This window comes from Caretta caretta, chromosome 16 (assembly GCF_965140235.1).
Source record: "Caretta caretta isolate rCarCar2 chromosome 16, rCarCar1.hap1, whole genome shotgun sequence".
In the NCBI taxonomy this organism is placed as follows: domain Eukaryota; kingdom Metazoa; phylum Chordata; order Testudines; family Cheloniidae; genus Caretta; species Caretta caretta.
In genome coordinates, this window is record NC_134221.1 from 12,097,042 (window position 1) to 12,121,846 (window position 24,805).

A 24,805-nucleotide genomic window follows, 5' to 3' on the forward strand; every position below is an offset into this window, starting at 1 on the left:
AGTAAAAGTCACGGATTTAGTGACTGCTCCATGATTTTTGTTTAAAAATGCCCTGACAGACATGTAGGCACCGACCATCCATAGCAGCACCCTCCACCCCGGCACCACAACCCTAATCTTGGTCTGAGTAGGAAGGGGAGCTGAGCCCAGACCCATGAGACAGCAGCCGCTGCTGCAGGGTGAGTCACAGACACCAAAAAAGTTGCGGACAAGCAGGAAAATCGCGCTATCTGTAACTCTCTTCCCACCATGACAGAGCTGTAGCTGTAGATTCTGCATTTCCAGCTGGAAGCTGGGTCAGCGTCAATCAGCATTGGCTGTTCCCGGTTGGAGGTTGTGCTGCTGCCTATCGCTTTCTTATTGAGAATTCTGTCTTGTATTATGATGGATAACAAGTCGCATGAATGTGCACCAAAAGGAGACCAAGCTGTAACATGGGATTTGAGCTGGGATGTTTGACTCTGAACTTGCATAACAGCTGAACTACCCTCGCTTTATAAATCTGGCTTGGTGCTTTAGACCTTGCTCTGGACTGCTTGCATTAACTGCTAATGTGTGAAGACATTTTAGGATCTTGACTTTATAGAGATGTTGCTGCTCTAAGCTCTGTCATTAAAACTAATCCCTCTATAATTAGGACATTTTTTCTTTGCACAGCTATATGGCTCTGAATATTTCCTTGATCCCAAAGACCCTAGGAAAATGCTTTAATCAGGGACAGCGAGGAAAACTGGTCCAATGATTAGGGCACTAGCCTGGGACTTGAGAAAACCTGTGTTCAATCCCTGCTCTGCCAGACTTCTCATTCTGTGAAACATGATGATGTACATAAGAACATCCATACTGGATCAGACCAATAGTCCATCTAGTCCAGTATCCTGTCTTCCGACGTTTCCCAATGCCAGATGCTATAGAGGGAACTAACAGAACAGGGCAGTTAAGTGGTCCATCCCCTGTCATCCAGTCCCAGCATCTGGCAGTCAGAGGCTTAAGGACACCCAGAGCATGAGGTTGCAACCCTGACCATCTTGGCTAATAGCCATTTATGGCCCTATCCTCCACGAACGTATCTAATTCTTTTTTGAACCCAGTTATACTTTTGGCTTTCATAACGTCCCCTGGTAACGAGTTCTGCAGATTGACTGTGCATTATGTCAAGAAGTACTTCCTTATGCTTGTTTTCAACCTGCTGCCTAATAATTTCATCAGGTGACCTCTGGTTCTTGTGTTATATGAAGAGGTAACTAACACTTCTCTATTAACCCTCTCCACACCATTCATGATTTTACAGATTTCTGTCATATCCCCCCTTAGTCGTCTCTTTTCCAAGCTGAACAGTGCCAGTCTTTTTAATCTTTCTCCATATGGAAGCTGTTTCATACCCCTGAGCAACAAAAATGCTTTTCTCTGTACCTTTACCAATTCTAATAGATCTTTTTTGAGATGGGGGGGCCAGAACTGCATGCAGTATTCCAGGAGTGAGCATACCATGGATTTATATAGCGGCATTATGATATTTTATGTCTTATTATCTATCCTGTTCCTAATGGTTCCCAACATTCTGTTAACTTTTTAAACTGCCACTGCATATTGAGGGGATGTTTTCAGAGAACTATCCACAGTGACTCCAAGATCTCTGCCTTGAGAGGTACAGCTAATTAAAACCCCATCAGTTTTTATGTATTGTTGGGATTATGTTTTTCAATGTGCATTACTCTGCATTTATCAACATTGAATTTCACCTGCCATTTTGTTGCCCAGTCACCCAGTTTTGTGAGATCTCTTTGCAGTCTCCTTTGCACATACCTATCTTGAGTAATTTTGTATCATCTGCAAACTTTGCCACCTCACTGTTTACCCCTTTTTCCAGATCATTTATGAAATTATTGATGAGCACTGGTCCCAGTACAGATCCTTGGGGGACCCTGCTACTTACCTCTCTCCATTCTGATAACTGACCATTTATTCCTATCCATTGTTTCCTGTCTTTTAACCAGTTACTGATCCATGAGGGGACCTTCCCTGTTATCCCATCAATCCTTACTTTGCTGAAGAGCCTTTGGTGAGGGACCTTGTCAAAGGCTTTCTGAAAATCCAAGTACACTATATCCACTGGATTACTCTTGTCCAAGTCTTTGCTGACCCCCTCAAAAAGTTCTAACAGATTGGTGAGGCATGACTTCCCTTTACAAAAGCTGTTTTAACTCTTCCCCAACAGATCTGTTGGCTCAACAAATGCTCATGCTAACAGATGTAATAAAAAACCCACAATTTTAATGAAACGAAATAAAACTAGTGGGATAGCTCAGTGGTTTGAGCATTGGCCTGCTAAACCTAGGGTTGTGAATTCAATCCTTGAGGGGGCCATTTAGGGATTTGGGGCAAAATTGGGACTGTGTCTTTTAAAGGCGATTAAAGGCACTGAATTCCTTTGTTAGTTGGACACTAATTCCATTTGTCTCCTTTGGAAATCACAGCCTGGGAGATCTGGACCCAAACATGCAGAATGATGACAGCAAATATTACTGTCTCAGAGCTGAGAAAGCAGCCAAATAACTTTCTCTTTATCCACCAATCTATGCTCCTCCTTTAAATCAAGAGTAAATGAAAGTACTTCTGCTGGTGGTGTAGAGATTGTGCATGTTGGCAGAATGCGAATCTTCAGAATTGACTCTTCAAATTGCTACGCCTCCCAGGAACGTGTTCTGGGATTTAGCAGCATTATTACCTCTGCCTGAAAAGTTAGCAGATTGCTTCTGCTCTGTACAAAGCCTGGGATAATTTATTTTTAGCTTCTTATTCCAGATAGCTCCTTAAATAGTCTTTGGAAAACATGTTGAGTTCTTTTAATAAATGATTTAAAAGGAGATATTGCTATATATCATCTATTGTAGGTATTTTACAGTGCCAGTTGCCCTTAGTATTGTCAAAGTCAGATTCAGGACTCACATAATTTGTCAGACCACTCTGTTTATTAGGAAAGCGCTTTGCCAATGCACCCAGATATGTGAGCCCCTCTCTGAGGCTCAAGCTAACTTATTTATACAAATAAGCCAAAGCCAATTTAACATAAGAGACAAAACGAAGCAGAAACTGGTAAACGTTAGTATGCAAATTGACAAATATACATACATATCCTATCTCCTACCTCAGTAGGAGCTCCTGGTTAATTAGTTTGAGGACCTATTGTCTCACACTCCTTAATGTTTCTCTTCCTGACAACTATATTTCAACAAACCCTTCAAGCAGCATTTCTTTAATGAATTATAATTTCAATATAATTCATTCTACTTTCACAGTATCTAGGCAGAGAAAATTGCTATAGCTTTTTGAGTGAGGGCCACAGACTATATTTTTCATCACTGATGTATCTATTTTTGAAATGAAAGAATCATTTAAGTGCCACTGGGGAAAACTGAAGCTCATTTTAAACAGGGACTTTACCATATGCCAATCACAGTATGGATTTGCATTCTAGTCTCATCAGAGCCTCTAAAAAGGCAAAATTTCAAGCACTTTTCAGGGGATGTGCCCTGAAGGTTAAACAAGTAGTTAAACCGTTAAAATTTCATTGTAGCAAGTACCTCTATTTCCCCTTATTTCAGCTCTCAGAAACGTGCCTGCTGCTTATTCTAAAATGCCAAGTAAATCGCTCTAAATATATACAGTCTTCTCGATCCCCCAAATCGCTGCTCCTTCTGGGGCTTTTGCAACTATTTTGATTCCTGATGAGGATGCAGCGATGCCCACAAAGCACACTTTATACTGCTGTAGTAAAGCTACCTCCCATGAATGAAACAAGCTATTCTGATAAAAGCACAGCTTTGCTGGAACAGCTGTGTCTATGCTAGGGACTTCTGCCAGCACAGCTCTGTCGGTCACAATCACACCCCTGACTGACATGGATTATGTCTCTATTACAGACTTCTGCCAGCATATGTTTTATGCACCCTGGTACCACACTGGGGCTAAGCACAAAACCTCCAAGGCTGCCAGGAGTTTAAAGGTCCTATTGTCTGCTAGCATAACTCCACTGACTAGTGTCCCTAGGGAGGAAGTCAGGTCACATAGGAAATGTGAGGTTTCAGAGCAGCAGCCGTGTTAGTCTGTATCCGCAAAAAGAAAAGGAGTATTTGTGGCACCTTAGAGACTAACAAATTTATTTGAGCATAAGCTTTTGTAGACGAAAGCTTATGCTGAAATAAATTTTTTAGTCTCTAAGGTGCCACAAGTACTCCTTTCCTTTTTATAGGAAATGCGATTGCAGAGAAACTCTTAGACTTGAGGCCTGGTATTAATTGAAGTCAGTGGAGCTATGTGGAAGCCCAGCACACTTGAGAGAGATCACCACTTTACTGCCATTGCTAATGCAGTTGCAAGTAGTTAGTGGGTTGCTCTCTAAAGTGGTTGCTGACACTTTGCGTATCTGCACTCTGGTGGGAGACTCCTGCAGTTGTGCATTGATGTGAAGGTAGGTTTTTAAACCATCTTGCATCCCCTGTGTCTCTGCATTGCAAACTGCTCATGTTCTCAGTCTGGTTACAGTTGTATTTGCCATACAAGAACATTCTGCTAAAACGGGGTCAGCCCTGTCCAGCCACAGTGCCATTATCTCCTTGTTACTGCTGGCTAATTAAGAGGGCTGCCTAATCAGTGTTCTGCTTAAGCCACCTCCCTCCTGGGAGGAGCAAACTGAAGCTGTGTTGATTCCATGGAGGGGAAGAGTGACTGAAATGCTCACACCAGCTCTATCCCTCCTGCTGCCAGGAATGGCTTTTGTTAATTACAGATGTTTCGGGATGGTGACCTGGTCTACACTTAAAAGTATTGCCTGCATAGTTATGTTGGTACGGAGTGTGCAAAACTCCAACCAACATTGCTTTCTGGCAAAAGCCCCTGTGTAGATGTAGTGTTATTGCCCCCTTTCCCCCAAAAAAGTCCTTTTTTCAGTGTAGCTTATTTTGTTTGGGGACCTGGATCACCTCTAGGAGGGTTTGCAGGTATAGCAAAACCTTTCTAGTATAAACAAGGCCTGTGTCATTCCTGGGGATTGGACTGAGCCTGGATCTGAGCTTCCTCAAAGTTCGGGGGTGCTTGGAGCTGGGGTTTTGGCTCCATCCATATTGAATAACGTTGATTTGTATAGATTTATTATGCCTTTTTTTTTCTTTTTTTTTAGGGTTCTCCTGGTCCCCATGGAAACCCTGGCCGCCCTGGTCTACCTGGCCCTAAAGTAAGTATTTACCAATGTGAAAAGCTTTTGCCTTCTGGCTCCAGAGGAGACCCCAGTAAGGAGAGAGAGCACATAAGGCTACTCGACTCCCTAGGGAAATAATTGTAAGGGCTCTTTCATCACCTCTTTTCACACACAACACAGCAAGGTCCTCTCCCTACACCCTGTGAAACTCCCTGCAGCATTGCAAGGCATGCCGTCTGTACCCTCAAAATTCACACGAGGCTCCCAATAGTATCACAGATTTCTTCATCCTCCACAAGATCAGACTTCCATCCTGTAAGGCCCCTGTTGTTGTTCAGCCTTCTTTGGGTGCTTAGTGAATTCTTGTGGGTTCTTCAGCACTCTTAGTCAGCTGTGTGACTGCTACTCCAGTCCAGACCACCCAGACAGCAGAATTGGCAAAGTATTTCTTTGTCTGTCTCCTCCCTCCCCTGAAATCCCTTCCATCTCTCCTCTTCCCCTCCAAAATTCCACCCAATTCTTCTTCCTCTGCCTGATACCCCCTTTAATACCATGCAAAGATTCACTTCAGAGTCCTGGCCAAGATTTTGGGATCAGCCAGCAAAGAGGCAAAGAATCTATCCCAGATTTGAGCCTGGGCACAATGTATGGTAGGACAGAACTCAGCGGGGTTAGTCACTATGCTGTCAATGACTGCAGTTACGTCCAACACAGCTGAAAGTGTCAAATCTTAAGGACATCCTAGTAACCTGGGACATAATATCCTACCTGGACCCTAAAGTCCCACAGTACATCACCTCTTCTGTTGTATTTCAAGTTTCCCTAGTTGCTTCCTTTTGGATGACCTCTGCCTTCCCCCACCCCCACCAAGTTCTATGCTCCTTCCTCTACTGATTGCCCCCAAAAGCCTTTACTTCTGCCCCTCTCCTTTTTCTTTCCCCCACTCCCATACAGAAGTTCCACTTCAGTTCAGTAATAGCCCAAGTGCTGTACTGTCAGAGGTGCTATCAAAAAGTTGGCCAGTCAGAAGCAAGGCCTCGCCTGGCTGGCTAGAATACATTGTTAAAGATGCAGATGAAAAGAATAGGGACTAATTCCAGTGTGTTGGCCAACATTCCCTCTTCCAGAAACTTCCATTCTAATATCCAGCTTCATTCATTATATAAACACGTTCTCTAGAAAATGTAAAAGTCCTAAATTTGGATTCTATTTGGGGCCTGACCTAATCAGAAATAGCTTTAGAGCTACTGGTGGCCCAAGTGAGACCAGAATTTAGTGTCCTATAAAGGAATGCAGGAGGAGGGAATCAGTGAAAATCTCTCTGTTAAGCACTAACAAAGTGAAAGCTTTAGGATTTCACATCAAATTGAACAGAAGGTGCAAATAAGAGTAGATTATTTTCATTAGCACATCAGTAGGAAGAGATGTTTCAATTGCTATTGATGTTCTGGGGCAAAGAGTCTAGCAACCTGCCATTCTGCCTCTACATAATTAAAAAGTAGGCACCAGAGATGTGCTGGTGAACAGCAGCTGTTCTGTATTTAAAAGTGTAGTTATATGGTCTGAAAAGTGAGGTTATAAAAAGTCTACATCTTGGTGTTCTGTATTTATTCCCTGTCAATGACTTCCGGATCTCACTTGTTGAATTTTACAGGTCAAATCAAGATCTTTTTATCCTAGCTGTCAGCCCTGCAAACTCTACTTGGGATCTGCAATTTGCAAATTCAAGCTCTTTTGTGGGGGAAGTCAATTCCCCTTGCCTTGTACATAGCGAAAAATCATCACTGGTACTAACAATTATTTAGTCCAAGCTTTCTTCTCTTCCGCTGTCTTGACCCTGCCATGTGATTTATATATTTTTTTAAAAATATTTTTCTTCTTTCCTTTACACCATTCTGGACAGGTGGGCTTGAGACATTAAATGTTTGATGGGAAGACAAATGGACCAATGCAGATCATAGATGCATTCTAGTTACAATGCTTTTCCCTACTAAGGTGCAGTGAAGTTATACAGAATAGTGGAACACAGTTGACAACTTGGAGAAAACAATGCTCCCTTCCCCACCCAATCCATAAGAAAAACTCATCATCGCCAAGGCAAGCTACATTTCACAGTATGCTTTGATGATCAGCACATGTTGGGGTTTATTGGACTACTGTGCGGAAGGAGTCCTGGAACCGAGCACTGAGAACACCCTACATTCAGCTCTGTCAAATTCAAATCTTTGGACCTTGATGAGTCCTCTTGATCACCGTTCTGATAGCTGAAGAGTCCCAGCTGCCCTCCTTGCTTGTAGGTGCACTAGGAAAGAGGTGGTTTCAAAGGAAGCCAGGACCCAAACTGTAGTTCAAAGTTAACATCATGAACTACATCCAGAAATAAGTTGGGGGTCCAATACTGTCTATGGAGCAGAGGTGATAAATGTTTCATGAGTCTGACTCTGGTAGCTACATGGGCCTCCAGCTAGTGCAGAATATAGAGTTTCTGAGCAGCCTGGTTAATCAAGTCTGTCTAACTTCTTGTCAGTGGCTTGAAAAGGTCCCAGTAAAGGAAAAGAGAGAGCCTCTAGGCTGACAACCATCAGCTGTGGTAGGTGGTTCATCACGATGCTTTCCAAGGCAGAGGGAGAGCTCAGTGTCCCATAGTAATATGAAAACCATAGCTAAGTCTTGGGCTGAGAATGAATCTACATCTGGCCAGAGAATCAGCTGAGCAGTGACATAGTTATGCTGGAACTGGGGGTGCTTCCACTCCCCCTGGCTTGAAGTGGTTTCCATCATATAAAAGGTTTACAGTTTGGTTCAATGGCTCTCAGCATCCCCACTGTACAAATTGTTCCAGCACCCCTGAGCAGTGACTTTTTTGCAAGTTTTTACAACACACTATACAGACTGGGTAGCTCTATCTCTTCAGGTGCCACCTCTTGGCAGGCGTGTACAGAGTGCTGTGGTTTTCTCTTTCCTTCCTGCCTTACTTCATTTGGCTGGTATTTAAAGCCCAACTTCTCAGACTGGGGAAGAAGAAGGGCAGAATAGACTTTGCACGCATCTCTCTGACTTTTGCAATGAATCCACATTGCATTAATCTTGACAGGTGGGCTTCCACATCTGGGATCTGACTTTTTATCTAGAGGTGCTGAGTGTCTACAGCTACAACTGAACTTAGTGGGACCTGCAGGTGCTCAGTATCTCTGAAAATCCATCCCCTGAGAGGCAGGCTAAGTAGTGCTGGCCTCAGTTTTTCCTGTTAAGAGGCACTCAGGCAGCTAGCTGAGGTCTTCCCTAGATAGCACTTTGTAATAATAGTAGCTTGGAAAAAACAAGCAATCCAGCAATGGAGACCAAACTTTCCCAGACAGATACAGCTTGGAAAATATGACTAGAACAAATCACTGTCACTGAGGAAGAGAACCAGGAGCGTACTTGTTATCAGCTGAATTAACAGGGCACTGATAAGGCCAGGCGGTCAATTGCACATTAGGGATTTCGTGGTTAATTTTATTTGACCAAGGGGTGGGTGTGTCTGTGTGTTTATACCATGGTATAAAATCACTTGTAAGTTTATACTGCATTTTAGAGCTGTCCTGTTACATTGTCAAACAAATGAATTTTTTTAAATGTACCCCATGTTAAGAATTCCACCTTGTTCCTGTCATTATGGGGAATCTTAATAGGCATCTGTAAGTAAAAAGTTCTTTTAAATAGTACTATTTTTTTTTTTGAGCCAAATTCCCTGCTGTTGTAAAGGGGCACAGTTTCACTGGATTCAGAGTAGCAGCCATGTTAGTCTGTATTCGCAAAAAGGAAAGGAGTACTTCTGGCACCTTAGAGACTAACAAATTTATTTGAGCATAAGCTTTCATGAGCTACAGCTCACTTCAATGGATGCATTCAGTGGCAAATACAGTGAGGAGATTTATATACACAGAGAACATGAAACAATGGGTGTTACCATACACACTGTAAGGGAGTGATCACTTAAGATGAGCTAATTCCAGCAGGAGAGTTGGGGGGGCGGGAGAAAACCTTTTGTAGTGATAATCAAGGTGGGCCATTTCCAGGAGTTGACAAGAACGTCTGAGGAACGGGGGGAATAAACATGGGGAAATAGTTTTACTTTGTGTAATGACCCATCTGCTCCCAGTCCCTATTTAAGCCGAAGTTAATTGTATCCAGTTTGCAAATTAATTCCAATTCAGCAGTCTCTCGTTGGAGTCTGTTTTTGAAGTCTTTTTGTTGTAATATTGAGACTTTTAGGTCTGTAATCGAGTGACCAGAAAGATTGAAGTGTTCTCCGACTGGTTTATGAATGTTATAATTCTTGACATCTGATTTGTGTCCATTTATTCTTTTACGTAGAGACTGTCCAGTTTGACCAATGTACATGGCAGAGGGGCATTGCTGGCACATGATGGCATATATCACATTGGTAGATGTGCAAATGAACGAGCCTCTGATAGTGTGGCTGGTGTGATTAGGCCCTATGATGGTGTCCCCTGAATAGATATGTGAACACAGTTGGCAACCGGCTTTGTTGCAAGGATAGGTTCCTGGGTTAGAGGTTCTGTTGTGTGGTGTGTGGTTGCTGGTGAGTATTTGCTTCAGGTTGGGGGTCTGTCTGTAAGCAAGGACTGGCCTGTCTCCCAAGATCTGTGAGAGTGATGGGTCGTCCTTCAGGATAGGTTGTAGATCCTTGATGATGCGTTGGAGAGGTTTTAGTTGGGGGCTGAAGGTGATGGCTAGTGGCGTTCTGTTATTTTCTTTGTTGGGCCTGTCCTGTAGTAGGTGACTCCTGGGTATTCTTCTGGCTCTGTCAATCTGTTTCTTCACTTCAGCAGGTGGGTATTGTAGTTGTAAGAATGCTTGATAGAGATCTTGTAGGTGTCTGTCTCTGTCTGAGGGGTTGGAGCAATTGCGGTTGTATCGTAGAGCTTGGCTGTAGACGATGGATCGTGTGGTGTGATCTGGGTGAAAGCTGGAGGCATGTAGGTAGGAATAGCGGTCAGTAGGTTTCCGGTATAGGGTGGTGTTTATGTGACCATCGCTTATTAGCACCGTAGTGTCCAGGAAGTGGATCTCTTGTGTGGACTGGTCCAGGCTGAAGTTGATGGTGGGATGGAAATTGTTGAAATCATGGTGGAATTCCTCAAGGGCTTCTTTTCCATGGGTCCAGATGATGAAGATGTCATCAATATAGCACAAGTAGAGTAGGGGCATTAGGGGACGAGAGCTGAGGAAGCGTTGTTCTAAGTCAGCCATAAAAATGTTGGCATACTGTGGGGCCATGCGGGTACCCATAGCAGTGCCGCTGCTTTGAAGGTATACATTGTCCCCAAATGTGAAATAGTTATGGGTGAGGACAAAATCACAAAGTTCAGCCACCAGGTTTGCCGTGACATTATCGGGGATACTGTTCCTGACGGCTTGTAGTTCATCTTTGTGTGGAATGTTGGTGTAGAGGGCTTCTACATCCATAGTGGCCAGGATGGTGTTTTCAGGAAGATCACCGATGGATTGTAGTTTCCTCAGGAAGTCAGTGGTGTCTTGAAGATAGCTGGGAGTGCTGGTAGCGTAGGACCTGAGGAGGGAGTCTACATAGCCAGACAATCCTGCTGTCAGGGTGCCAATGCCTGAGATGATGGGGCTTCGATTTGTACTCCCAGAGAATTTAAACTGTTGTTTTTTTCTCATATATTTGTAATACTACAACTGTTTACATGAACCTCTTGCCACTTTGCAACAGCAGGTGACTTCATGTCTAATTAGTGAGGATGATGATAATCTCTCAATTTGACATGGACTTCTGTTGTACTAAAGACCATGCTTGTTGTCTTGCTAATGACTTGATAAAAAGAAAAGGAGTACTTGTGGCACCTTTGAGACTAACAAATTTATCTGAGCATAAGCTTTCGTGAGCTATAGCTCACTTCATCGAATGCATGCAGTGGAAAATACAGTCGGGAGATTTTATATACACAGAGAACATGACTTGATGTAGATCTGCCCATGTCCTAACAGCATTCAGTGTTGGGGGGGAAGGGTTTCTCCATCAGCCAAACAATGTTTTGTAAAGCTGTGTAAAAGCTGTTCCTGGAATGGGGATTCTCTCTATCATCTGGAGGCCTTTTGGGCTGAAATGTTAGTGGCTCTTCTGAATAAATCTTCATTTCTATAATGATACAGAGAGGATAAATTTCCTTTGGGAGTGTGGTTTGGCTCTAGAAACCTTGATGTTTAAAACACTGCTAGTAGTCGGATTTCTGGGCTGGAGTATTTTAATTTCACAGCTCCTGATTTTTTACAGATAGGAAAAAAAACTTTTTTCCCATGAAAAGGGAAAACAATATGGCCTGTTAGAGCAGGGAACTGAGCATCAGGACTCCTGGGTTCTATTCTTGGTTCTACCACTGTCTTGCAGTGTGATTTTGGGGTAAGTCAAGCTCCCTGTGGCTTAGTTTACCCACCTATATAATGGATCTAATAGCGCCTACCTCACAAGCATGTTGTGAGGCAGGGTCTTGGAAAAGTGCTTTGAGATCCTCCAGTGAAAGGTGCTGTAGAAGTGCAATTACTACTTAGTTTACACTACTCTAAGTGATCAAGCTAAGAAGATGTGACTGGGAAGGAAACATAAAGTAAAGACATCTGCCTGCAGGAAAAAATGCTGCTTTTGCAGAATAAAAAATGCTCCACATTCCATGAGAACACTTACAGCAACCATATTAATATGCTCCCAGCAATAGCAGGTCCCATAAGCAGCTCAGAGGCCTGCAAAGGAGGATTCCACAGACAGAAAGAAACTGCAGGGACGATAACAGCTGCATGCAAAGTGAGATTATCTGCATGACTTAATTTACTGTTTGGCAAACCCAGAACTCTTCATTCAGAATTTGTACAGATACATCTGCATCAAGTCAGCAGTGCTCTCTACAGTCTACGTCCAATAAGTCTCTGACCAAACCTGTCGGCTTGTGGGGGACAGAGGGAAAGGGAAATTTACACTGTTTGGAAGTAAGTGTCAACATAAGCCCGTCACAGTGAGGCTGGAGGAATAGCTGCTCGTCTAGCTGGAACCGGACCATGATGCTGTTAATGAGAAACACTGGTTAAAAATACTTCTTTGCAACTTTCATGAAAGGACCTCAAAGCACTTGACAAACATTAATTGACCCTCACAACTGTCCCATGCAAGTAGGTAACTAATGCCCATTTTACAGATGTGCATACAGAGGTTGTGACTTACTTAAGATCACAAAAGGGAAGAAACTATAGAGGCATAGCATTGAGACTTCTGAGTGTTAGGTACCAGATTGTAGTAGAGATACTAGACAGATCTAAGGTTCTGCATGTGCTAAAGCCTACCTGTGACATGCCAGAAGAATCTAGTACGTTCCAACCTTTTGCCCTCACATGCTCCCAACTAATTCTCTGTGTCCCATTTGGCCAGGCCCCACCTGCTAAGATTTCAGGCTGGGTTTTCCAAAGGAACCTATTGAAATGAGGTGTCCAAATCCTACTGAAATTCCAGTTGGGACCTGGGCACACAACTCCCTTTGGCTCCTCTGAAAATCCCGATCCTAAATCCCTGATTTCTCTGCAGGAGCAGAAAACCTGCAACTTGAGTCACAGCTGTGAGAAGGGAAAATTAAGAATACCACCATTTAAGATACAATGGGCCTCTTTCATCTGCCAGCCGAGAAGCCCTACTACTGCTCTTGAGTCTTGCCGCTGCTAGCTCCTAATTAGTATACTGTTCCCTCTGGTTTCATCTGTCCCCTACAGTTAAATCTGGAAACAGCATCTACAGTAAGTTGCTGACCCGTACTACTTAGCAGTAGCAATGGGCTTGGAGTGTTGTTTTGTGATGGTAATTTATAGGGGAAAACTGGGGGTGGGGTGGGTGGGAGGGAAATCACAACTATCCAGTAAATATGGGAAGGCATGGCATTGCTTTCTTCCAGATATTTCTCTAGTTATTTTAATGCAACCAAAAATAGTTTAAAACATTTAGTGCTTTAGCAGCAACAAACGATTTAAAAAACCAACCCCAGCCGATGCACCAGTAAAGTGGAACCATATAAGAAAACTTTCACAGGTGTGGGAGGAGGGGATGAGAGGAGGCACAATAAAATAGTTTTAGAATTTAAAGGCTCCGTTCAAACAAGACCAAATGTATAAAATTATATCTCTTCAAATATTGTCATGAGTTTAATTCCTTGTTTCAGGGCCAAAAAGGGGATCCTGGGCTGTCACCTGGAAAAGCTCATAATGGAGTGAAGGTAAGCATCATTTTTATTAGACAGAGATTGGGGTCCTGTTGTTCTCGTGGCTGTCTATGTGCCTAACAAGACACAGTCCCTGTTCCAAAGAGTTTACAATCTAAGCAGAAAAAGCCTCAGAGGTTCCCACTTTACAGATGGAGGGGACTGAAGAATTAAAAGATTGTGTCTGCACTTCAGCTAGAGGTGTGATTGCACTTGTGTAGGCATACCCATATTAGCTTTAATCTGGCTATCATGGCTAAAAATAGCAGGGAAGACACAGCAGCGCTGGTGTCAGCACAGGTTGTATAAATGAACCTGGAACCCTGGGTATGTACCCATATTCCCAGCCCATGCTGGGGTCTGTGATTTGCTCAAAATCACAGAGGGATTCTGCAGCAGAGCTGGAAACTCAGCTTGGATCTTTTGATCCAGTGGCTTAACTGCCAAACCCACCTAGCTGTCTGGGTGAGGGGGAGAGATTTATCTTGATCATCGTACTCAAAGTAGGTTGCATATACTCTGACCCTGGTGTGTGAGAATGGATTTTTGTTTCCCCCACTGAAGTCTAATCATCAGTGCAAACCATGCAAGACCAAAATGTACAGTCTAATTTTTGGTTTTAGCCTTTGTTAAGGATCAAGGGGTTCTATTGCTAGACCTTTTCAATAAATTAAGATCTGAGTTTTTGCTGTTTCACATGTGAATTGGTTTTTACTGATGTCTGGTAATAGGGGCTCACATAAATACTGAAATTAACAGAGGAACAATCAGAGTAGCCTAATGTGTGTATTGATTTGTTCTTTTATTAGTGCCAGCACACTTCCGAGTTCATAACTCATGTCCAATGCATATGAACTTCTTTTCTCTCCCTCACACATGAGACTTTTCCTATTCATATACGGTTAATGGAAAGCATTGGCCATGAAGGGACTATTAATTTGAAGCCAGGTGCCTTTGGGCCATAAATTAAGACACCCAAAACCAGTAAAGATGATGAAGTTAGAGAACACTGAAATTATTCTTTCAACTCAACAGCATGAGGTGCCCTTGACATTTTTCGAGTTGCTTCAGAATGGGTATGACATGGAAAGCATCTACCAGAAAGACATGTAACAGTTTTCTCACAAAGTATGCCTAGTGTAAGCATGAGTAAGGCCCAGAGTATGCTTAGCCCATGTTAACAAGGCCTGATGGTATTTATAGAAATTCAGAGCTTTCAGCAAGCGTTTGGAGTAATGCCTAATTCTTCAGCTACTTATGCCAAACTCATGTTAAATAAAGACTGAAATAATCAGTGACAGTCGATGCTAAAGTCCTAAGAGTTCGTTGAGTCTAGTCAGAGAAAGCCAAACTGTACTGTAAGTAAGGAACCGGATGTGGTATGTAAATAATTTGCACCAAAGGGCCTGGTCCATTCTTAAGATATTTCTAATACACCAATCGGGGTTGAATTCAGTCCTTTCCCAGGAGCACAGGCAACCAACAAATCTCTCCTTCTAAGCAGCCAGGAAAAGATCAACCAACATTGTGTATACAAGGAAAATTATTTTAATCTTAGAGCTATCTGAGACTGAGTTGGAGCAATGGGTTGAGCCACTTTGGTAGTAGTAGGGTAGTTTATGAACCTGGCTCCTGGATTTGACAAGTGGAAGCAGCCGATGCCTGTTGTTCATGCTGCATTTAAAAGACAGGATTCTGCTATTTAAAATCCTCCCAAATGCAATTGCAGTGTGCAGCTGAAGGAGAGAATTGAAAAGAGGGCTCACATTCTGTTGGTGAAAACCTGGAGTCCCCACAGTAGCTGCAGCTAATTCACCAGTTTACTGTTTAGGTGAGCCAATTAATAAAGAGATTGTGAATTTACAGTTATCTTTTAATGGCACTTTTTTACTTCTATAAATTCTTTTTTAGTGGATTTCTGAGGAATTAAGAATACGAGTCACAGATACCAGCAATTCAGCCCCTCTATCGTGGAATCTATTCTATGACAAATAATTTCAATAAGACTATACAGCAAGTGGGAATAAAAACAGCTGAAAACTAATGAGGCATGCTTGTGTTTTACAGGGAGACATGGGTTTACCTGGTTTGAGTGGGCTTCCTGGACCACCTGGTCGGAAGGTAAGCACATTTCCATTTCTAGTTAATTAAACCAATATTGTCAATAAATAACTGTAAGTACCCTTCTCAAGCATCTTTTACCCTAAAATTTCAAAGTGCTTTCAAATATTTTAATTAAGCCTCAACACTCAGTGTCGGGAAAGCAGGTTGTTGTTTTTGTCTTACAAATGGGTAAATTGAGGCACCGAGATTAAATGACACCGACGAGATCATGTCAGAAGCAGGGACTAGAACACTGGAGTTCTGACTCGCATTCTGCTTTTCTAGGCACTGGGCTAGACCGCTTTTCTGCCCTTTGACTCTGTGTATTGACCAGGAAAAGTGTCCAGGCTTAGGTCAGGTTTAGCTAACACATGCTAGCCAAGTCATTCTAAACTTGGTCTGTCTTAGGTCCTTATATAGCCCACAAAACGATAGAATCTGACCATCTCACAAATTTTAATGTATTTATCCTCTCAGCATGCTGTGAGGCAGGACAGTGCTGTTATCCCCATTTCACCATTGGGAAACTGAGGCACAGAGAGGGTAAGTGGCTTGCCTCAGGTCACACCAGAAGGCTGTGGCAGAGCAGGGAACTGAACCTGGGTTTTCCAAGATTAGCACCCTACCAATTGGAACATGCTTCCTCTAAATGCAACCCTCTCCTAGGGTGAATGCAGGCTACCATCTTTATTTCAGTTAAAGCTGATCATATTCTAGTGTGGGCAGGAGCTATATTAAGGTACCAGTTTAGGTATGGCTTAGTTAGTGCATGTTATCTGAGCCCACTAAAGCTTGACCACATTTTCTGGTCAAGACCAACCCATATGCATTTGGAGAAGGAGTTTCTTTCTCTCTGTATTTTGAATGGAGCTTGAAATTAACATGGATCTGCTTTGTTTGCTTCCATATATGTGCCATCAGCAGCACAAATGTCACCAGGAATGTGCATGGGTCTGAGAATGCCTTCAAATGCTGGAATGTGAGATTCCTCACTGCCATGTCCCACCATTGGTGTTTGCTTTCCCACATTAGTGCCCCAACCATGCTAGCACTATTAATTGTGTCCATGCTTCTAGTGGTGGCAAATTCCACAGCTTTGCATGAGTGTGTGTGGAAGCATTTTTCGCCCCCAACACAATTCTGTTTTTTGTTTTACCCTGCTGCAAAGAAGAATCAATCTAGTGTGGTGAGTAGAAAGACTGAAATAAATGGCGTTTAGGGAGCATGAATGAGACCTCTCCCAGCCTGGAGATGAACTATCCCCCAACATGGGATGCCTGATTGCTTCTTCCTTACTATTTGATACACTAATGACTTTGACTTTGGTGAAAGTTTCAAAGTAGTAGGGATTTCCTTCCAGGTTGCTGATGTGGAGCAAGCTCTGCTGATAGTGGCTGGAAGCTCTTCAGTGGCTTATGTGAAATGGGTCTCAGGGTCTTCATTGCCATTCCCAGATGGCAAATATTGACATTGCAAAACTAACCATCCTAATTGCCACCCTTTTGATCATCTCAGCAGAGGGGTCAAGATGTGAATGGGTCATTGAGAATGAATTGTCCCTCTCAGCAATTCCCTGGCCCTGTTCCCCGCATGGGCGTGCACACAAACACACACCCCTACCTCAGTATAGGGGCTGTGGCGTTTGGAGTAGAGTGAGGTGGAATTTTTTGATTGAAACTTTTTTTTCTAGAAAAAATGCAAATTCAGCAACCCAGAAATATTTAGCAAAGTAGTGTTAATTTCACCCGGTTGTTTCAGCTGGGCATGGGGAGGAGGAAGGTGGGTTTTTTTTGTTTTGTTTTTTTTTTTAATTTAAAAAATGGAAAGGTTTCCATTTTAACTCTTCTAAACGAAATGTTTTGCTTTCAAATGACTTTTCATTTCTAAATTTTCTTTAACTTTTTCAGTCCAAAACAGATGCTTGAAATTGAACTAAAACATTTTGTTCAACCCAAAATTCATTTTTATGGAGGGTTGTTTGGTTCACCAGCAATTCAAAAACAAAAAGTCCATTTTTTTTTTTAAATTTTTTTTTGCACTGCTCTAATTTGGAGAACTTTCACTGTGGCTGCCCACCTGTTCCTGTTCTGTGGCTAGAGGGGTTCAGACTCCAGGGCTGTCACTTGGTCCCCTTTCATCTGCAGTAGATTCACAGTAGGGGGAGCTGTGCTTATTTATCCTATTCCTAAATACTGGGGAAAGTAGGAGAGGGAATGGAAGTAGAAATCGCCTGCAAGGGGCAGTGGTGCTTGTTCCGCTTGAGTTGTTGAGTAGAGCCAGGCAGTGGACCGACTGGGGCTTAGCTAACCCCCACACTCAGCTTTCTCAAACTGATTCTAATGAATTAGGTGCAAAGAACACAGTTTTCTTAGCATAGCAGCTCATAAAACGAAGCCTCGCGGTTGTGATCAGCAAAATGCAATGGGCTTATGGTGGAAAGAATGGAGCAGGAGTAGGAGACTAAACAAATAGACCCAAAGCCAATGCACAGGTCCCACACCAGACTTTGGAAAACCTGAAGCACATTCAGGGGTTGTTGCGGAGGGGGCGGGGGAGGAGGTGTTTCTGTTTCTTCAAGGACACGAGTAAGTTGGATTGTGGGATTTTCCTTCAGTGCAGCAAAAAAGAGGAACTGGCTTGGCAGATGCTTTGGTGCTGCCTGGATTTTATTAGCCTTCTAAATTAAGAAAACTTTTTAAAGCTGTTGAAGAAATATTTGGAAAAACAATTTTTAATCTGTATTCCTTGCTGGCATCTCCCCAGTGAAAATACCATGGTGTTTGGCTGCAGGCAGGCAGCCCATTTAGCCTACAAGAAAATGGCAAAGTCTTGAAAATTGGCATAAGCAAACGCAAAAAGGTACTGTCCTTCTATGGGACAAGTCAGAAAAGAGCATCATGCAGGGGGTTTGGATGGAACCCCATTCATATCTGTTTGTAAACTCTCTGTGTAAGAACTTCCAAAGAGACAGAAGTTTCCCTCATGGGTTTCTTTCTCCCACAAACATTTTTCTTTCTGAAAGAAGCAGTTGGCTCTGCACTTTTTGAGATGGAGCCGCTACCAAAGGCCTGTAGTTCTGTATGGCATGGTTTGTACCATAAGCAAACATGTACCATGTAAATTCACACGCCGTCTATTCCTTTGTAGGTTTGGATACTCTGGTCTCTGAGTGCCCACAAATATTTTTTGCCTTTGCCCAGCTACAGGGTATGTGAAACAGCTGTTCAAACAAGGGATACCAAAAACATTGGTGTGGTCTGAGAGAGAGACATTGCTCATCCACTTCACAAGGAGTGAATTTTGTTTTTGCTGAACAGCAGTTCTAGAGAATGGTGGCAGGACCTGAGGCACCAGAAGGGAAGTGCATTAAAGAAAACTAATAGCTCATAAATGCCTCTTGGCATTTGGCTGTCGGATGCAGAATATGACCATCTTGCAAATTGATTCTACTGAAGTACTGTGCAACATGTCCTGAGACAGAATGTTGCTGAGGACAGAACAGCTGCTATTGTAGTTGAATGTAAGGCTGTGCCTGATTGAGAGGTATTGAAAGAGTGAGTGACTCACCCAAGGTCATGCAGTGAATATAAGGCAGAGCTGGGAACCTGAACCCAGTTTTCCTGGGTTGCCAGTTCAGGGTTCCAGCCTCAAGACCATCTTTCCAAATAGGCTGCATTCAGTGGCCTCTTCCAGCTTGGCCACTGCCCAAGGTCTGCTTGCTGAAGCCTGTCTGTTTCCCACAGAAATGCGAATTGTCATCTGTCGCTATGACAGTGTGGATTATAAACATTGTCACAGCTGAGCAAATCCTTCAGTGAAGTGTAATTTCCCCTTGTAGTGACAGCCCCTTGTGTTTAATCGCACTGTAATCATCAGGAAGTGTTTGGATAGGAGAGCAAATGTAATTGTTTTCATACACTCTTCTCTGTTATTTCAGTGCTATTTAAAGAGTATTGCAGCAGGTAAACACTTTCACATACCAGCCAGCCTTAAAATGCATGAGCTTTTTCAGTCCCTAGCTATGATTAACCTCAGACAGTGGTAATCATCAGTTTATGTGAAGAAACACATTTTAAACACCCCCGAGTTAGCCATAAATAGTGAAGAGTATATTTAATAGGATGCAACAATAATATACGGTCTGTATATTTAACTTGAGAGCTATTCACTTGGCTTTATATATAAAAACATCATGATGCATGGTGCAGACTTTAGCTCAAGATCTTCTAGTCTCCAGATCTTCTTCTACTCATGCTGTAATTGGGGCTGGTAGGAAATCTTATGAAGCAATCAAATTCCTGGATCTGCCTTATCTAAAAGAAGCTTTCATGCTTCTTGATAATTTTTTTTGAGGGGAAGAGGAGGAGCTAAAATGTTCCTTATTTTTCTAATGTAATCTCTCTGGGGGGATTCTTGGAAAGGGATCTTGATATGAATGTAGCTCAGAAGATCTGTGACTTTTTGAGGACATCTTTCTGTCTGTAGGGGATCTCTCCTCATAGCATGAACAATGCTCTTTGATTTTTTCTGACCCCAGTGATAGGCTTTGATTTGGATTTGAGATACAGAAGTCACTAACTCTCCTGTGCCTCCATAGATTCTGATTCTAAAATCTAAATCAGGTCCTTGATGTGATCTTTAGGTGGGAGATCATTTGTTTTTATGCCTTAGGCATAGATTTCTTTTGAAAAGGACGTCTCCCTCATTTAGTACCAACTTTGTTGCTGTTTATTATCTGTAGACCACCAAATCTGGGCTTGGCAACACATGAGATATAAATAATGACACAGTCTCTCCCCCAAATAAGCTGACAGTCTAAACAAGACAGAAAAAGGGAAACTCTTTTGTATTGACATGAAGTGATTTGCTATCTCTCGAACAGATGGACTTCCAAGTCCCAGTTTAGCTGCTTAGATCCCAGAGTTTTGTGCATCAAGAAACTTTTAAAAGAGGAGCAAGAGTCTGCGCTCAGATTTGTTTGAACATCAGGAATCCAGAAACTTTAAATCTTGACCTTTGCAGCTATGTCTCCTGACAGAGCCTATCTTATGGAAAGGACTGAAAAAGGGCCCTTTTATTTCTCTGGGATAGGGAAGAGGAGACAGCCTTCTAGTATAATTTTTGGCTAGCTGTTCAAATCTCAGAATGGTTCTAGGCTGATGGCAAATTGAAAGCACATTTCAGGTACCCAATCTGGGATTCCAAGACACTAGCTTCAGGGTGTGTATATGAAGATGCTGGGCACGGAGGTTGTTGTACAATACTTAAACAGCCAGCTCTTTTCATTTGCCACCTATGGCACTGCCTTGCTCTTACCTCTGGATGAAGTTACTCATTCACTTTAAGGTGTGATGTCCCCATTCATGCCAGCCCTGTCAGGAGAAGTGGCTGGAGCGGCTGATTACGTATAGAAGCAAAGACGTTACATTTTGACATGGGGCTACCTGGAGGCCTCTGGAATCAGTTTTGGCTCCTGCTGTTTTTCTGACACTGCCAGTCACAGTGACAAAGTGTGCCCTTTGCAAAGTGTTCCCGCCGAGTGCCCTTTGCAAAGTGTTCCCGCCGAGTGCCCTTTGCAAAGTGACTGATGTCAGATGTGAGTCCAGTAATCAACCATAGACCCTCTATGCCTGACTGAGGTGAAAGTCCCACATCCTCCAGGTCCCCAAGGAGCTGGAAATAAAGATGGAGGGCAGAGCCAAAAGAGAGGAATAGCCTGGTGTGCTCAGTGGAAACCAGTAAGCCCTAGAGTCTTTTCATCGCATTTGTCTGATCAGTAAACCCACCCACCCCCCCTTACCTCTCAACTTGCCAAAACCCCGGTATGGGTACATGATCTGGGACAAAGATCTAAAACTAGCACAGGTTATTAATGCTACGGTATGGGGGAAAAAAACATCACACATCGCTGATAGCTTTGCAAACTGCAATCTAGTGTCTAACCTCCCATTCCCAAATCAAGAAGCTACCAAAACACACATCTCAAATTTACTGCTGGTACCCTTGACCCCTCTCGGTTGAGCTTCAGGGCCTGATACAGAGACAGCAGGGTTAACTTCTCCCTGGGCTTGGCAAGGGCATGAGACTCTCCCTGCTCGTTTAGTCCTTGAGCTCTTGGTGAGTTGAGGTTACCATTTGCAATGTTGGCTTTTGTGATCTAGACTCTCCTTCACTAGGAAATGAATGGAGACAATGTCAGGTTGCCAACAGCCTTTGGAATGCGAGAACTTTTGGTCACTGCCTGCTTGGAGATCCGCGGGTGAAAAGCACTTTATCCCATTACCTGAGCCATCAGGCCTCTTTGTAACTCTCAGTATTATGATCCTGATCCAAAGCCCACTGAAGTCAGTAGAAAGACTCCCATTGTCATGATTAGACGTTGGATCAGGCCCAGACCCTATGTTAACTAATTATAGAAGGTTCAGCTAAGGCTTACTTTACCCCCAGCCATTTGATCTTTCATTGAAGTCCCAGTGTGTGACTTTCAGTGGCTAGAGAGAGAGAGATGAAACACAGGATTGTGATGTAACAGCAGGATCAAGCACGAGAAATGGGGTCATGAGAGAGAGTGAGTGTTTCTTCAAGCCCAAATATCTGAAATAATGAGTGAAGAGGCACGTGAATGGGAAGTAGACATGGAACATTGTGAGGGCTGCGTTCCTTTGCGAGGGAGGAGTTAGGCTGCAGGTCCTAGAAGATCACATGGGAAAAATAAAAAAACAATTGAGCAGAAGCAAAGTCCAGTCACTTGTCTGGTGAGTGAACTGAAGGGCTGAGCACTTAGCCGAAAAGGGTACCATTGTGGCTCCCAGAGGGGGAAAAATAGGCCACCTAACATGTTTGACTACACTACAGTGACATCTTTGGATCTCCAGTCCAAGACTAGGTATAAAGTTATAGATCAGGAAATAATTAACCGTTATAACTCAGCCTGAAGGTATTTTTGTTGTTTCTATATTTTTATTTAAATGTTGATACTTCCCCCTCCCCTCCTCTCCCCACCCCAGCTTGTTTTAAGTTACATTTTTCTATTTTTTGTGTCCTCCGTAGTAGCCCAATTATCATGTTAGTCCCTAACTAAATGTAATCTTCTGATGTGCTTTGCCTCTACTTTATGGAGACTAGTTTATTTTAAATAGCTACAGTAACATAATAAAGGGAGGCAAAGAGTATAAAATCCAAGCATGTTACTTGATATACAAAGGGAGATCTAAGTAAATCTGGAGAATGTAAACCACACCTTAAAATGAAGGGTCTGTTTGTTGGCAGTGAAAATAATAAACTCTTTTATCCTCTAATAAAAAGATGTACCACATAATCTGGCCAGCTGATTACCAGAATAGTGTCCACTTCTGGTGTCCACACTTCAAAAAAGAGGCTGAAAAAGTGGAATGGGCTCAAACAAGAGCTACAAGAATAATCTGAGGTCTGGAAAACCTGCCTTGTAATGTGAGATTTAAGAAACTCATCCTGTTTAGCTTATCAGAGAAGTATGAGATGACTTGATCATCTTTAAGTACCTACAGGGGAGAAGATGCCTGATAACAGCGGGCTCTTTAATCTAGCAGACAAAGGCATAACAAGATCCAAAGACTGAAAGTTGATGCTAGATAAATTTGAATTGGAAATAAGGCAAAATAAATAAATGAGGGTAGTTGGCCATTGGAACAATTTACCAAAGGATGTGATGGATTCTCCATCTCTTGGATATCTTTTGGAAAGATATATGTGATAACTGAACCCTATGTTACTGGCCTTGATTCAGGAATTGCTGGGTGAAATTCTGTGGCTTGTATTATGCAGGAGGCTAGACTAGATGACCCAAATGGTCTCTTCTGCTTTAAAATCTATGGATGCAATCCTGGCTGTATTGAAGTCTGTTGCAAAATTTCCATTGATTTCAATACAGTCAAGATTTCATCCCATGAATCTGATTTAACGGGAATTGGGGGAGGTCATTGCAGGACATAGAGAATGTGACTAGTCAGGTAGATCATTTTGTAGATATGTTTTTTCCAGCTCCATTCTAAGATTGAGCCCTTCCTAATGGATAATGTTCAGGTACAAACAAAGCAGCTTCATCTGTGATACTGAAAATCCAGCTGCGAGTGGTGGTTATTTGCATTGCAGTAGCATCTAGAGGCCCCAACCAAGAACAAGGATCCACTGTGTTAGGCGCTGTACACACACATGGTAGCTGACTGCCCTAAAGAGCTTAGTCTAAACAGACAAAAGGTGGGAGGTGAAAAGTTAGCATGAATCATAAAACGGATTATAGATTTGGAGGAAACTTCTCTATAGAGCTTTCATAGATTCATAGATATTAAGGTCAGAAGGGACCATTATGATCATCTAGTCCGACCTCCTGCACAATGCAGGCCACAGAATCTCACCCACCCACTCCTGCGAAAAACCTCTCACCTATGTCTGAGCTATAGAAGTCTTCAAATTGTGGTTTAAGGACTTCAAGGAGCAGAGAATCCTCCAGCAAGTGACCCATGCCCCATGCTACAGAAGAAGGCGAAAAACCTCCAGGGCCTCTTCCAATCTGCCCTGGAGGAAAATTCCTTCCCAAATATGACAATCAGCTAAACCTGAGCATATGGGCAAGATTCACCAGCCAGATAGCCAGGAAAGAATTTTCTGTAGTAACTCAGATCCCATCCCATCTAACATCCCATCACAGGCCATTGGGCCTATTTACCATGAGTATTTAAAGAGCAATTAATTGCCAAAATCATGTTATCCCATCATACCATCTCTTCCATAAACTTATCAAGTCTAATCTTAAAGCCAGATAGGTCTTTTGCCCCCACTGCTTCCCTTGGAAGGCTATTCCAAAACTTCACTCCTCTGATGGTTAGAAACCTTCGTCTAATTTCAAGTCTAAACTAGTTGACTAGTTTATATCCATTTGTTCTTGTGTCCACATTGGTACTGAGCTTAAATAGTACTGAGCTGGGATGAGAAATTCAAACAAAGTTCTGATTATTTTGTTCTGTTACTCTTATATTTTTAAACAGGGATACAAAGGCTACCCTGGACCACCAGGTCATCCTGGAGACCAGGTGAGTGCCCCTTCCAGGTTCCAAGACTTTAAATCCATCCCTCTTTGTAGTTTATCTCTCATCTGCTAATAATCTGAAATCAGGCTGAGTCATTTACCAAGCTTTTCAGTGGAATCAAAGTGCTTTTTTGGAGCCAGCCTAATAGAGAGACGATTTATGCAGCTAACTCCCAT

General features: G+C 42.7%; 1 protein-coding gene across 6 annotated transcripts in view; it reads left to right on the plus strand.

Moving 5' to 3' along the window:
* Positions 1-24,805, plus strand: part of COL27A1 (collagen type XXVII alpha 1 chain) — a 239,406-nt gene that overhangs the window by 45,070 nt on the left and 169,531 nt on the right. For 3 of the 6 annotated variants that reach the window (XM_075120654.1, XM_048823074.2, XM_048823076.2), the window contains 5 exons: positions 5,180-5,233; positions 13,423-13,476; positions 15,529-15,582; positions 16,733-16,750; positions 24,588-24,632. In XM_075120654.1, coding sequence (XP_074976755.1) covers positions 5,180-5,233; positions 13,423-13,476; positions 15,529-15,582; positions 16,733-16,750; positions 24,588-24,632 — 225 coding nt within the window. The remainder of the gene's footprint in view (positions 1-5,179; positions 5,234-13,422; positions 13,477-15,528; positions 15,583-16,732; positions 16,751-24,587; positions 24,633-24,805) is intronic. The other 3 variants (XM_048823075.2, XM_048823077.2, XM_075120655.1) reach the window with 2 other exon arrangements.